This window comes from Saccoglossus kowalevskii, chromosome 6 (genome assembly GCF_978046115.1).
Source record: "Saccoglossus kowalevskii chromosome 6, keSacKowa6.1, whole genome shotgun sequence".
In the NCBI taxonomy this organism is placed as follows: domain Eukaryota; kingdom Metazoa; phylum Hemichordata; class Enteropneusta; family Harrimaniidae; genus Saccoglossus; species Saccoglossus kowalevskii.
In genome coordinates this window covers 4,893,050-4,906,992 of record NC_140646.1, presented here as the reverse complement: position 1 = coordinate 4,906,992, position 13,943 = coordinate 4,893,050, and the positions used below count along the sequence as shown (strand labels likewise).

Genomic DNA, 13,943 nt, shown 5'->3' with positions numbered 1-13,943 from the left:
TTACAAACACTATGGTACCTGAATCCCAATTAATTCATAAATAATAATAATAATAACTTTATTGCATCCTTAGAAATACAATGAAATTCTTTCGTTTTGGGGGAAAAAACCTGGGAAAAAAAACCCTGATTTTGACAAAATAATTTAGAAATTGATATTAAGAATAATTCATAACGAAATCCATTTGTACCCATATTTTTTTTTCATAATTACTGATTACACATGAATATTACAGAAAAAAATAATTTGCTATATTATCTATATTTGTGCCTTTTATTTGTCTTGAATCGTGACTGAAAGGAGCTGGATGAAATTACAAACTATGTAGTGTGTTCGACAACCCATGTATGAACAACAATTTTTATAAATATGATTTTACTTGGTAAAATTACTGTATTTTTCTACATAAAAACAAAAGAATTTCATAATGTCTTTGTTATCATAGCGTTGTTGGTAATAATTGAAAATGATACATCCACGTGAACCTGCTTATATGAGATTGAAGGAGTGTTTACAACAGCCGTATACATCTAACTGCGTCATCGATAAGTTTCCTTGTGGACCACGAGCTCTGTTCCTTGTTTGCACGTTATCATGTTCACACAATCGCAGACATTATTTGTAAGGGTGCCCTTTGAAATGGCACATTTTCTCAATGTTTCAGCGAGTACTCCGCGGGTATATGGCTTGTTCTCACATTAGCATAATTTTCCTCGAGTTCACTCATCGCTTTCCCACATGCACTTCTCGTTCTTTGCTGCTAACTTTTTTGCACTATAATATGGTGTTGTTTTTGTCTTTTTAAACATCGAGTTTATTTTTGACATTCAACGAGATCGCTTGAATTTTGAATTTGATGACGGTTCGAATTTATCCACTTTTACAGCGATCAACATTGCGTTCGAGTAGAGTTACTAGTAATTACAAGCCTGATTTACATTTTTCTTGCGGTGTTTTTTGTCAATGTATTAAATATAAGTGCTTTGGGAAATAACATAATTATATTGCACGAGTGAAAGAGTTTGGTGAGACCGTCACAACACGTTTTATTTATTTCCAACACGCGTGGTCGGTGCCTCTGATTGCGTTTATTTTGTATTTTTGTTTTCAAAATGTATCACTGGCTGCGTTTGTTTTGTTTTCCTCAACAAATTAACTGTTCTGAGATCTTTCATTTTTCGTCCGGCTGCTGCCAATCCAATAATTCGTCGCCGCATGTACTCAGACAAGCGATTAATCGTCACAGTACTAGTAGTTTAAGTCCAATTGATTTGTAGAAATTCAGCTATGCGATAATTATATGTGCAGTTTTGTTTTGCGCACCCAGACACGAGCAAAAGTTAACCAATAGATTTTCTGAACTACAGCATTCGTATTACTTATATGCAAATTGAGTAAGGGTCACAGTGTGAGTTGCGTTCGCAAATAACAAAGTGTCAAATTATTTTGAGCGCCGTTCGGAATAAATTTAGTCAAAATCACACACAGAAACACACACACAACACACAAATACTAGTACTCAATACATATCGCGATTGACCAGTTATATAGTTGAACTACACACACAAGGACGAAAATATGTAAATACAGGTCACAGTTCGACTTTGCGGATCAAACGTTGAAGGCGTCTTTGTTCCAACACAGAGAAGCAATAGGCGTTGTGTTTTGAATCGTCATTAAAACCTAAATTTATTACAAATAAAAACTTAAGTTTATACATACAATGTACGATCATTGTTACTCCAGCGGTCGGTTGGCAAGGGGACGATGTTTCTGAAGCCAGCCATAGCAGGAGCGAGCGAGCGAACAAAAGCGAACTCGAGCGAGCGAACGAAAGCGAACGCGAGCGAGCGGAAAAAAAGCGGTCGGTTTCCGGTCGGAAAGCAGCGAGCGGTCGGAAATTAAGCGATAAGCAGTCGGCAAAAAAGCGATAAAAGCGGGAGGTTGAGCGGAATGAGTACTGTACATGATGTCTAATAAATATATAAAATTTGAACATAATCAGTCAAAGCATGTTAGAGATATGGCACAAGAACCTCATTGATTAAAACAAAATGACCATTTTGAATCTGATCTGAAAAAAAGAAAATGACACGCAACAAGATCCTACAATGTCCAATGTACTGAGTACCAAGAAGGAACAAAATCCATCTGTAAACAGCTGAGAAATGTTCGATTTTGATGATTTTTCAATACAAAAATGACCGCACAAAACCAATCTATAAGTCACTGTTGCTGCGTCCGAACGGGGTCTAATAAAGTTTATGGCTAGTTTAAGATAAGCTATACTTTTATGTATTTTCAGTTTTTTTATTTACTTGTGGTTTGTAAGATGCTTTGCTGTTTTAGTGAAGCCTGTATATGGAACTTGTTTCCATGCAATTTTTTAACAAATAAGATGAAATAAAATATCAAAGAAAGCTTAGGGAAGAGTAGGAAATCAAACGGGCGGTGCACCGCAGTCATTACCGCGGTGTACCGCAGAACGCCGGGGAGAGCCGCGGACTGCTTATAATTAGGGGTCTCTACCGCTGTACCGGTCTCTACCGCGGCCCTCGGTAATGTGTGAAATACGTACTTAACAGTTTCTTTGTGATTCCACGAGTCATTGTTTTAAAATCCAATGCTGTAAATGAATATGATATGTGCGCTTGTTTAGTATTTAGTACATGTACATGTATTTAGCGTAACACTGGAATAAAGTTTACAATTGAAAAGAGGACGATTTACAAAGTTTCAACGTATCCAAGCCGTATCCTGGTTCTTGATTGATTTGGCAGTATCATGTTCACCATTTGTGTCACACTCCAGAAAAAATGGCCAGCAAACGAGAAACGGGCGAACTAATCAAAACAGATCAGGCTGTCTGCATTGCACTGACACGATTATTTATTTTCTGTTTTGTTTCACAAATCTTGCCTTGCGCATGTATTCTTGGTTGACAGAATCTTTTTTAAACAAAAGACGTTATTTTTCTGTTACATGTTCGTGTTCCATGGTACTTGTGATTGTGAAAGGCATTTTGAATGAATAATTATTGAGTTTATGATACCGTACGATAACGCTAGCTGGCTTGATTAGAATTTCATTGCGTGTGAACCGCTGAGGTCATTGCCCGTTACTGTGCCAACCGCACGTAGTTCAAAAGCACCTGACGTTGTTTTGTTTGTTTTTTCACTGGAAATGTAAGCGATCGAATACTCAGCGTTCAAAGTACGCTGCCCCGAGTTTGAAATTACAGTAAATTGTAACGCATGGATTTTATTTACATGAAATTTAGTTTATTTCAAAATGATATAGATGTCAAACCATAATTATTATTTGAAATGTTGTTTCTTGACTTGACTTGACTTTTCTGGCTTTAATGTTTTGTGTGTGCGTGTTTGTTTACAATATCATTATCAACAACAGTTATTCAGTTATGAGGCAGTAAGTCGCGGTTTCGACTAAGTGGCGTAGTTCGTTGGCTCCGGACGATTGTATTGTGTTTTGCCGTCAGTTTTAAAGTAGAAAAACTAAGTCTGGTATTATCGCGTATTTAATTGCCCGCTCAATCAGTTGGAGGTGACAACTTAACACCTACAGACCGTCAATTACTGAAATAGAAAGGGTGATAGCAGCCTGACTCGAGGGGTCGACAGGGGTATAAAAAATAAGTTTGCGTAATTATTGCAAAGGCAACGCATTATCAAGTCGGCAATGGTGAAATATTCACAACCAGAACGGTAAAAATTTTTACGTAGGCAACGCAGAGCCAGTAAAAATTTGCGTAATGGGATGTGTATAATTACACATAATGTATAATGTGTATAATTACTTTTTATGTGGTTATTTTGCTTTTACTAATATCTGATTTGTAACCCTTTTCATCCCCTCCGGGGGATGTTGTGTGTTAATAAATAAATAAATAATAAATAAATAATAAAAAGGTCAACGCGCGGAGCGCGAATGGTCACCAAGGTAACAACCCACTTGTTCAGCGCGTGACTTGGGGTTAAACTTGGGCCAAGGTTTATTAGATTAGTCAGTTTCGCCAAGAAGTGCACTATTTTTTTCGCTGATCACCCAGTTATTGTAGTATATATTGTAGCACCAAGTGTGTGACACTCCCTCTTCGACTTCGGCTTGCTTTTCCTACTTAGTGCATGGTCTCGAGTTAACGTAAACTGCGGCCTCTCATCGAGTGTTTTACACTCGGAATTTATACTTCGCCCGATTATATTGGTATACGTGAAACATTAATCTTTTAAAATAAATCCTGAGACTATACATGATGTAAATTCAAAATAATGTGATAATATTTTACATTATGTGGGGGTCAACATTATTCTGGGTTGCTTTGCGATGTTATACCAAGACTCGTGAAAATAAAATAGTGTTCTTCTGCGAACTAATATAGACGATTTTTCCAATCTTCTGGTACCACTCGATTTTATTATTTGAACTTGGCGGCAAGTAACCTTTAGTTTCCCAGTCTATTGTGTCCATTCATAGTCTTAACAATAGGGTGTAAATTGCCATGCGAGCCTACCGCACACGACCGCGGTAAACCGGGGTCATGGAATCTATGCATAAATTTGCATAAAATGCGGTCGACCGGCGAGCACCCACCACCACCGCGGTAATGACCGCGGTAAACCGCGAGTTTGATTTCCTACTCTTCCCTTAGAAAGAACTCCCATGTGCTGAGAGTATTGGAGACACATTAAATATAATTCGAAATTACTTAGCTGAAAACTAATTATGCAAATCAGAAAATTAATATGACCAGATTTGAGTGTAAAACTAATGAGGTCTGCGCAATGTAACAGAAAATCTATGTCTCCAAGTTTAATTGAAATGTGATTAGAACCAAAAAATTATGAATTATTATGCTTATTAGGGAATTAATATGAACAGATTTTTACCCCCAAACTAATTAGGTTTGTACATTGTCCTAGAGCATCTTTGTACTAAGTTTCATTGAAATGGAATAATTAGTACCGTGAAAACTCCAAAATTTCGACCCCTCTGAAAATTCGGACGCCTATTTATTTGCCGGGTTTCGGTGTTTTATTTACCTCCAAATTTTCGACTCCACTAAAAATTGCCGACTCATCCTTATTCGAAAATTGCGACCAGTTTTAGTTTTCCCCCAAACGAAAAAAAAAACGATGTGAGCGTTCAAACGGGACCTTCCTCAAAGGCATGAATCCGGGTTTCTGATTGACTGAGAGATTTTTATTTTATTGGTAACGAAAATATATTCTAAATAAACGAAGTTTCAAATAAAAACGAACACAAAAATCTCGGCATGCTGCGTTTCTGAATTGTTGATTATTACTGTACTCAGTAGTGATTATAATAATGTACACAAAATAAATTTGTTGAATGGTTATGAAATACAAATAAAAGTCAACTTAGTTTCATCGTAAGCGAATGATTCCGGTCTCGTATAAACGTTTGATGCTGTAGGATATCCGCCATGTTCTCCGTCAAATAGGTCAAATCGCTAATTAACCAATCAAAAAGCTGGATGATGCCAAAGTGTTCAAATTACCATAGCTTATTTAAATATGTTAATGTTATTGAACGCAATGCGGAAGAGATTGATGTTGTAGTACGATATTTTGGCTTGGATTTTGATGCGAAAACGGCATGATTTTTTTTAAATAAAAAAAATTAGTTGTTTTTAAAAAATAAACTGGTCATCTGAAGAATAATTTAACATTGTTCACAGTGATAACAGCTCATTCTCGAAAGGAAGCTTACCCGCTCACGCTAGTCACGATAAAAATCATACACGTGTACTCTTGAATAGACAAGACGTCAATGACTACGGTAAAACTTAGACTCTATTTTAGCCGGCAGGATTGATTGAAATGTCCGAAAAATGACGCCAAAATACACCTTAAAAGTCCCATTTTATTTTCTTAAATCCCATTTTATTTTTTAATCCAAGGGCGAATTTACGGCAGAATTTGGTCCCTCAAATAAGGGACACGTGAGCTTTGATTCTAACCGGATACATTGCACTGGGTCGGGGAGATCGTTTGCTAAACTTCCATGTATCTTTTGTCCAATGGATACCTGAACTTCGAACATTCGCAAGTTTTCCTAGGTACATGTAGTACGAGACAGCTTTGTCTTTTGACCTATTAGTTTTGTGCTGACCTCTTCTCCGCGTCTTGATGTTTTGTTTTGCTTGTCATAATACTCACTGATTGATGACTTTGTTTAGATTTTGAGTTACAACTCTGCCACGACCTTTGCTTTTACAGTGAAACATGAGGAAGTTTACGTCAATTGACGGACATTGCATTTTTTAAAAACTAATGAAGCACACTGTCTATCATCCCCATTTTTTTTTGCTGATTTCTATTCTGAAAAATTCGACCATCCGAAAATGCACCTTAATTTGGACTCTAAAAACACGTCACATTTCTAACACCAATTATTTAAAACCGGTCGAAATTTTGGAGTTTTTACGGTACTTTAGATATCAGTGTGAAAGCTTAAAATTGGTTAATTATGCAAATTAGGTAATTAATATGTACAGATTTTAACCCACAATTATTCAGGTCTGTCTATTGCCCTACAGCATCCATGTACATTCATTGATATGTGATGTATAGTACCTGAGATATCAGTGTGAAAGTTGGTTAATTATGCAAATTAGGTGATTAATATGCACAAATATTTACCGGAAACTAATTGGGTCTGCATAATTCTAGATTCATTGAAATGTGATGATTAGTACTTTAGATATCAGTAGAAAAGCTGGAAATTAATTATGCAAATTAGGTAATTAATATGCACAATTATTTACCCTAAAACTAATCAGGTCTCTGCATAGTCCTAAAGGATCTATGTACCAAGTTTCATTGAAATGCGATGATTAGTACTTGAGATACCCATGGAAAAGCTGAAAATTAACTAATTATGCAAATTAGGTGATTAATATGCACAAATATTTATCGAAAACAATCAATCTCTGCATAGTCCTTGAGTATGTAAGTACCAAGTTTCATTGAAATGTAATGCTAACTACTTATATCAAATGCTGAAAATTAATTAATTATGCAAATTAGGTAATTAATATGTACTGATATTACCATAAAAACTATCAGGGCTGTGCAGTGTTGTATGACATCTATGTACCAAGTTTCATTGAAATGTGATGATTAGAACTTGAGATATCAGTGGAAAAACCGAAAATTGACTAATCATTATGCAAATTAGGTAATTAGTATCAACGGATTATTACCAAAAACTAATCAAAACCTAGCATTAGTTCAGAGCATCTATGTACCAAGTTTCATCAAAATCCAATGAGTGGTTGTTTAGATATCAGTGGAACAGTCATGGAACCACTAAAAAATAGCTAATTATCATGCAAATTAGGTAATTAATATGCACGGATTTTTACCAAAAATTAATCAAATCTGCGCATATGTTCAGAGCATCTATGTACCAAGTTTCATCAAAATCCAATGAGTGGTTCTTTAGATATCAGTGGAACAGTCATAGAACAGCTAAAAATTAGCTAATTATCATGCAAATTAGGTAATTAACGAGCATGGATTTTTACCAAAACCTAATCAAATCTGCGCATTGGCCCAGAGCATCTATGCACCAAGTTTCATCAAAAACCGATGTATGGTTCTTGAGATAGCAGTGGAACAGTCGGACACATATACACACACACATACAGACACACTAACTGCAAAGACTCCCATTTTGTGCTTCGCACATGGGAGTCAAAAATGCAATAAGAAAGCCAATAACTATATGATAACATTTATTCTCACCAACTTGAATAAAAGCTTTTATTAGACCTTTAGGAGTGAGATCTGAAGAACGGCTTTGTGACAGTGTCTGCACCCTATTGAGAGGACCATTACTGGTAATAATTGGTTGTGAACTAGAGATACCACCACTTGGAATTCTACTTTTCTGTCTGGTTATCGGCTGTTCTGTTTGTGCAGTCTCAAGAAAAGCACGAATCTGAAAACAAACAAACATTCATAGACATAAACTTCCAAGCAGGTACAAATATACATGTATCAGCTGGGTTTGTTTTTTAATAAATAAATTTAATTTTCAAAGTGAGTATCACTGTCATCAATAATCAAAGTGAGTATCACTGTCATCAATAATCAAAGTGAGTATCATTGTCATCAATAATCAAAGTGAGTATCATTGTCATCAATAATCAAAGTGAGTATCACTGTCATCAATAATCAAAGTGAGTATCATTGTCATCAATAATCAAAGTGAGTATCATTGTCATCAATAATTAATGTGAGTATCATTGTCATCAATAATCAAAGTGAGTATCACTGTCATCAATAATCAAAGTGAGTATCACTGTCATCAATAATCAAAGTGAGTATCATTGTCATCAATAATCAAAGTTAGTATCATTGTCATCAATCAAAGTGAGTATCATTGTCATCAATAATCAAAGTGAGTATCATTGTCATCAATAATCAAAGTGAGTATCATTGTCATCAATAATCAAAGTGAGTATCATTGTCATCAATAATTAATGTGAGTATCATTGTCATCAATAATCAAAGTGAGTATCATTGTCATCAATAATTAAAATGAGTATCACTGTCATCAATAATCAGAGTATCACTGTCATCAATAATCAAAGTGAGTATCATTGTCATCAATAATCAAAGTGAGTATCATTGTCATCAATAATCAAAATTAGTATCACTGTCATCAATAATCAAAATTAGTATCACTGTCATCAATAATCAAAATTAGTATCACTGTCACCAATAATCAAAATTAGTATCACTGTCATCAATAATCAAAGTGAGTATCATTGTCACCAATAATCAAAGTGAGTATCATTGTCATCAATAATCAAAGTGAGTATTATTGTCATCAATAATCAAAGTGAGAATCACTGTCATTAATAATCAAAGTGAGTATCATTGTCATCAATAATCAAAGTGAGTATCACTGTCATCAATAATGAAAGTGAGTATCACTGTCATCAATAATCAAAGTGAGTATCATTGTCATCAATAATCAAAGTGAGTATCATTGTCATCAATAATCAAAATGAGTATCATTGTCATCAATAATCAAAGTGAGTATCATTGTCATCAATAATCAAAGTGAGTATCATTGTCATCAATAATCAAAGTGAGTATCATTGTCATCAATAATCAAAGTGAGTATCACTGTCATCAATCAGAGTATCACTGTCATCAATAATCAAAGTGAGTATCATTGTCATCAATAATCAAAGTGAGTATCATTGTCATCAATAATCAAAGTGAGTATTACTGTCATCAATAATCAAAGTGAGTATCACTGTCATCAATAATCAAAGTGAGTATCATTGTCATCAATAATCAAAGTGAGTATCATTGTCATCAATAATCAAAGTTAGTATCATTGTCATCAATAATCAAAGTTAGTATCATTGTCATCAATCAAAGTGAGTATCATTGTCATCAATAATCAAAGTGAGTATCATTGTCATCAATAATCAAAGTGAGTATCATTGTCATCAATAATCAAAGTGAGTATCATTGTCATCAATAATCAAAGTGAGTATCATTGTCATCAATAATCAAAGTGAGTATCATTGTCATCAATAATTAATGTGAGTATCATTGTCATCAATAATCAAAGTGAGTATCATTGTCATCAATAATCAAAGTGAGTATCATTGTCATCAATAATCAAAGTGAGTATCACTGTCATCAATAATCAAAGTGAGTATCATTGTCATCAATAATCAAAGTGACTATCACTGTCATCAATAATCAGAGTATCACTGTCATCAATAATCAAAGTGAGTATCATTGTCATCAATAATCAAAGTGAGTATCATTGTCATCAATAATCAAAGTGAGTATCACTGTCATCAATAATCAAAGTGAGTATCACTGTCATCAATAATCAAAGTGAGTATCATTGTCATCAATAATCAAAGTTAGTATCATTGTCATCAATCAAAGTGAGTATCATTGTCATCAATAATCAGAGTATCATTGTCATCAATAATCAAAGTGAGTATGACTGTCATCAATAATCAAAGTGAGTATCATTGTCATCAATAATCAAAGTGAGTATCATTGTCATCAATAATCAAAGTTAGTATCATTGTCATCAATAAACAAAGTTAGTATCACTGTCATCAATAATAAAAGTGAGTATCACTGTCATCAATAATCAAAGTTAGTATCATTGTCATCAATAATTAAAATGAGTATCATTGTCATCAATAATCAAAGTTAGTATCATTGTCATCAATAATCAAAGTGAGTATCATTGTCATCAATAATCAAAGTTAGTATCATTGTCATCAATAATCAAAGTTAGTATCACTGTCATCAATAATCAAAGTGAGTATCACTGTCATCAATAATCAAAGTGAGTATCACTGTCATCAATAATTAAAATGAGTATCATTGTCATCAATAATCAAAGTAAGTATCATTGTCATCAATAATTAATGTGAGTATCATTGTCATCAATAATCAAAGTGAGTATCATTGTCATCAATAATCAAAGTGAGTATCATTGTCATCAATAATCAAAGTGAGTATCATTGTCATCAATAATCAAAGTGAGTATCATTGTCATCAATAATCAAAGTGAGTATCATTGTCATCAATAATCAGAGTATCATTGTCATCAATAATCAGAGTATCACTGTCATCAATAATCAAAGTGAGTATCATTGTCATCAATAATCAAAGTGAGTATCATTGTCATCAATAATCAAAGTGAGTATCATTGTCATCAATAATCAAAGTGAGTATCACTGTCATCAATAATCAAAATTAGTATCACTGTCATCAATAATCAAAGTGAGTATCATTGTCACCAATAATCAAAGTGAGTATTATTGTCATCAATAATCAAAGTGAGAATCACCGTCATTAATAATCAAAGTGAGTATCATTGTCATCAATAATCAAAGTGAGTATCACTGTCATCAATAATGAAAGTGAGTATCACTGTCATCAATAATCAAAGTGAGTATCATTGTCATCAATAATTAAAATGAGTATCATTGTCATCAATAATCAAAGTTAGTATCATTGTCATCAATAATCAAAGTGAGTATCATTGTCATCAATAATCAAAGTTAGTATCATTGTCATCAATAATCAAAGTTAGTATCACTGTCATCAATAATCAAAGTGAGTATCACTGTCATCAATAATCAAAGTGAGTATCATTGTCATCAATAATTAAAATGAGTATCATTGTCATCAATAATCAAAGTAAGTATCATTGTCATCAATAATTAATGTGAGTATCATTGTCATCAATAATCAAAGTGAGTATCATTGTCATCAATAATCAAAGTGAGTATCATTGTCATCAATAATCAAAGTGAGTATCATTGTCATCAATAATCAAAGTGAGTATCACTGTCATCAATAATCAAAGTGAGTATCATTGTCATCAATAATCAAAGTGAGTATCACTGTCATCAATAATCAAAGTGAGTATCACTGTCATCAATAATCAAAGTGAGTATCATTGTCATCAATAATCAAAGTTAGTATCATTGTCATCAATCAAAGTGAGTATCATTGTCATCAATAATCAAAGTGAGTATCACTGTCATCAATAATCAAAGTGAGTATCATTGTCATCAATAATCAAAGTGAGTATCATTGTCATCAATAATCAAAGTTAGTATCATTGTCATCAATAATCAAAGTTAGTATCACTGTCATCAATAATAAAAGTGAGTATCACTGTCATCAATAATCAAAGTTAGTATCATTGTCATCAATAATTAAAATGAGTATCATTGTCATCAATAATCAAAGTTAGTATCATTGTCATCAATAATCAAAGTGAGTATCATTGTCATCAATAATCAAAGTTAGTATCATTGTCATCAATAATCAAAGTTAGTATCACTGTCATCAATAATCAAAGTGAGTATCACTGTCATCAATAATCAAAGTGAGTATCACTGTCATCAATAATCAAAGTTAGTATCATTGTCATCAATAATTAAAATGAGTATCATTGTCATCAATAATCAAAGTTAGTATCATTGTCATCAATAATCAAAGTGAGTATCATTGTCATCAATAATCAAAGTTAGTATCACTGTCATCAATAATCAGAGTATCACTGTCATCAATATTCAAAGTGAGTATCATTGTCATCAATATTCAAAGTGAGTATCATTGTCATCAATAATCAAAGTGAGTATCATTGTCATCAATAATCAAAGTGAGTATCACTGTCATCAATAATCAAAGTGAGTATCACTGTCATCAATAATCAAAGTGAGTATCATTGTCATCAATAATCAAAGTTAGTATCATTGTCATCAATCAAAGTGAGTATCATTGTCATCAATAATCAGAGTATCATTGTCATCAATAATCAAAGTGAGTATCATTGTCATCAATAATCAAAGTGAGTATCATTGTCATCAATAATCAAAGTGAGTATCATTGTCATCAATAATCAAAGTTAGTATCATTGTCATCAATAATCAAAGTTAGTATCACTGTCATCAATAATCAAAGTGAGTATCACTGTCATCAATAATCAAAGTTAGTATCATTGTCATCAATAATTAAAATGAGTATCATTGTCATCAATAATCAAAGTTAGTATCATTGTCATCAATAATCAAAGTGAGTATCATTGTCATCAATAATCAAAGTTAGTATCATTGTCATCAATAATCAAAGTTAGTATCACTGTCATCAATAATCAAAGTGAGTATCACTGTCATCAATAATCAAAGTGAGTATCACTGTCATCAATAATTAAAATGAGTATCATTGTCATCAATAATCAAAGTAAGTATCATTGTCATCAATAATTAATGTGAGTATCATTGTCATCAATAATCAAAGTGAGTATCATTGTCATCAATAATCAAAGTGAGTATCATTGTCATCAATAATCAAAGTGAGTATCATTGTCATCAATAATCAAAGTGAGTATCATTGTCATCAATAATCAAAGTGAGTATCATTGTCATCAATAATCAAAGTGAGTATCATTGTCATCAATAATCAAAGTGAGTATCACTGTCATCAATAATCAAAGTGAGTATCACTGTCATCAATAATCAAAATTAGTATCACTGTCATCAATAATCAAAATTAGTATCACTGTCATCAATAATCAAAATTAGTATCACTGTCATCAATAATCAAAATTAGTATCACTGTCATCAATAATCAAAGTGAGTATCATTGTCACCAATAATCAAAGTGAGTATTATTGTCATCAATAATCAAAGTGAGAATCACCGTCATTAATAATCAAAGTGAGTATCATTGTCATCAATAATCAGAGTATCACTGTCATCAATAATCAGAGTATCACTGTCATCAATAATCAAAGTGAGTATCATTGTCATCAATAATCAAAGTGAGTATCATTGTCATCAATAATCAAAATTAGTATCATTGTCATCAATAATCAAAGTGAGTATCACTGTCATCAATAATCAAAGTGAGTATCACTGTCATCAATAATCAAAGTGAGTATCATTGTCATCAATAATCAAAGTGAGTATCATTGTCATCAATAATCAAAGTTAGTATCATTGTCATCAATAATCAAAGTGAGTATCACTGTCATCAATAATGAAAGTGAGTATCACTGTCATCAATAATCAAAGTGAGTATCATTGTCATCAATAATCAAAGTGAGTATCATTGTCATCAATAATCAAAGTGAGTATCATTGTCATCAATAATCAAAGTGAGTATCATTGTCATAGATAATCAAAGTGAGTATCATTGTCATCAATAATCAAAGTGAGTATCATTGTCATCAATAATCAAAGTGAGTATCATTGTCATCAATAATTAATGTGAGTATCATTGTCATCAATAATCAAAGTGAGTATCATTGTCATCAATAATCAAAGTGAGTATCATTGTCATCAATAATCAGAGTATCACTGTCATCAATAATCAGAGTATCACTGT

General features: G+C 32.8%; 1 protein-coding gene across 3 annotated transcripts in view; it reads right to left on the bottom strand.

The window, feature by feature from the left end:
- The window catches only part of LOC102810270 (uncharacterized), a 65,597-nt gene that overhangs the window by 37,467 nt on the left and 14,187 nt on the right, over positions 1 to 13,943 (bottom strand). For all 3 annotated transcript variants that reach the window (XM_085499976.1, XM_085499978.1, XM_085499977.1), the window contains exon 3: positions 7,791 to 7,986. In XM_085499976.1, the coding sequence (XP_085356102.1) occupies positions 7,791 to 7,986 (196 nt within the window). The remainder of the gene's footprint in view (positions 1 to 7,790; positions 7,987 to 13,943) is intronic.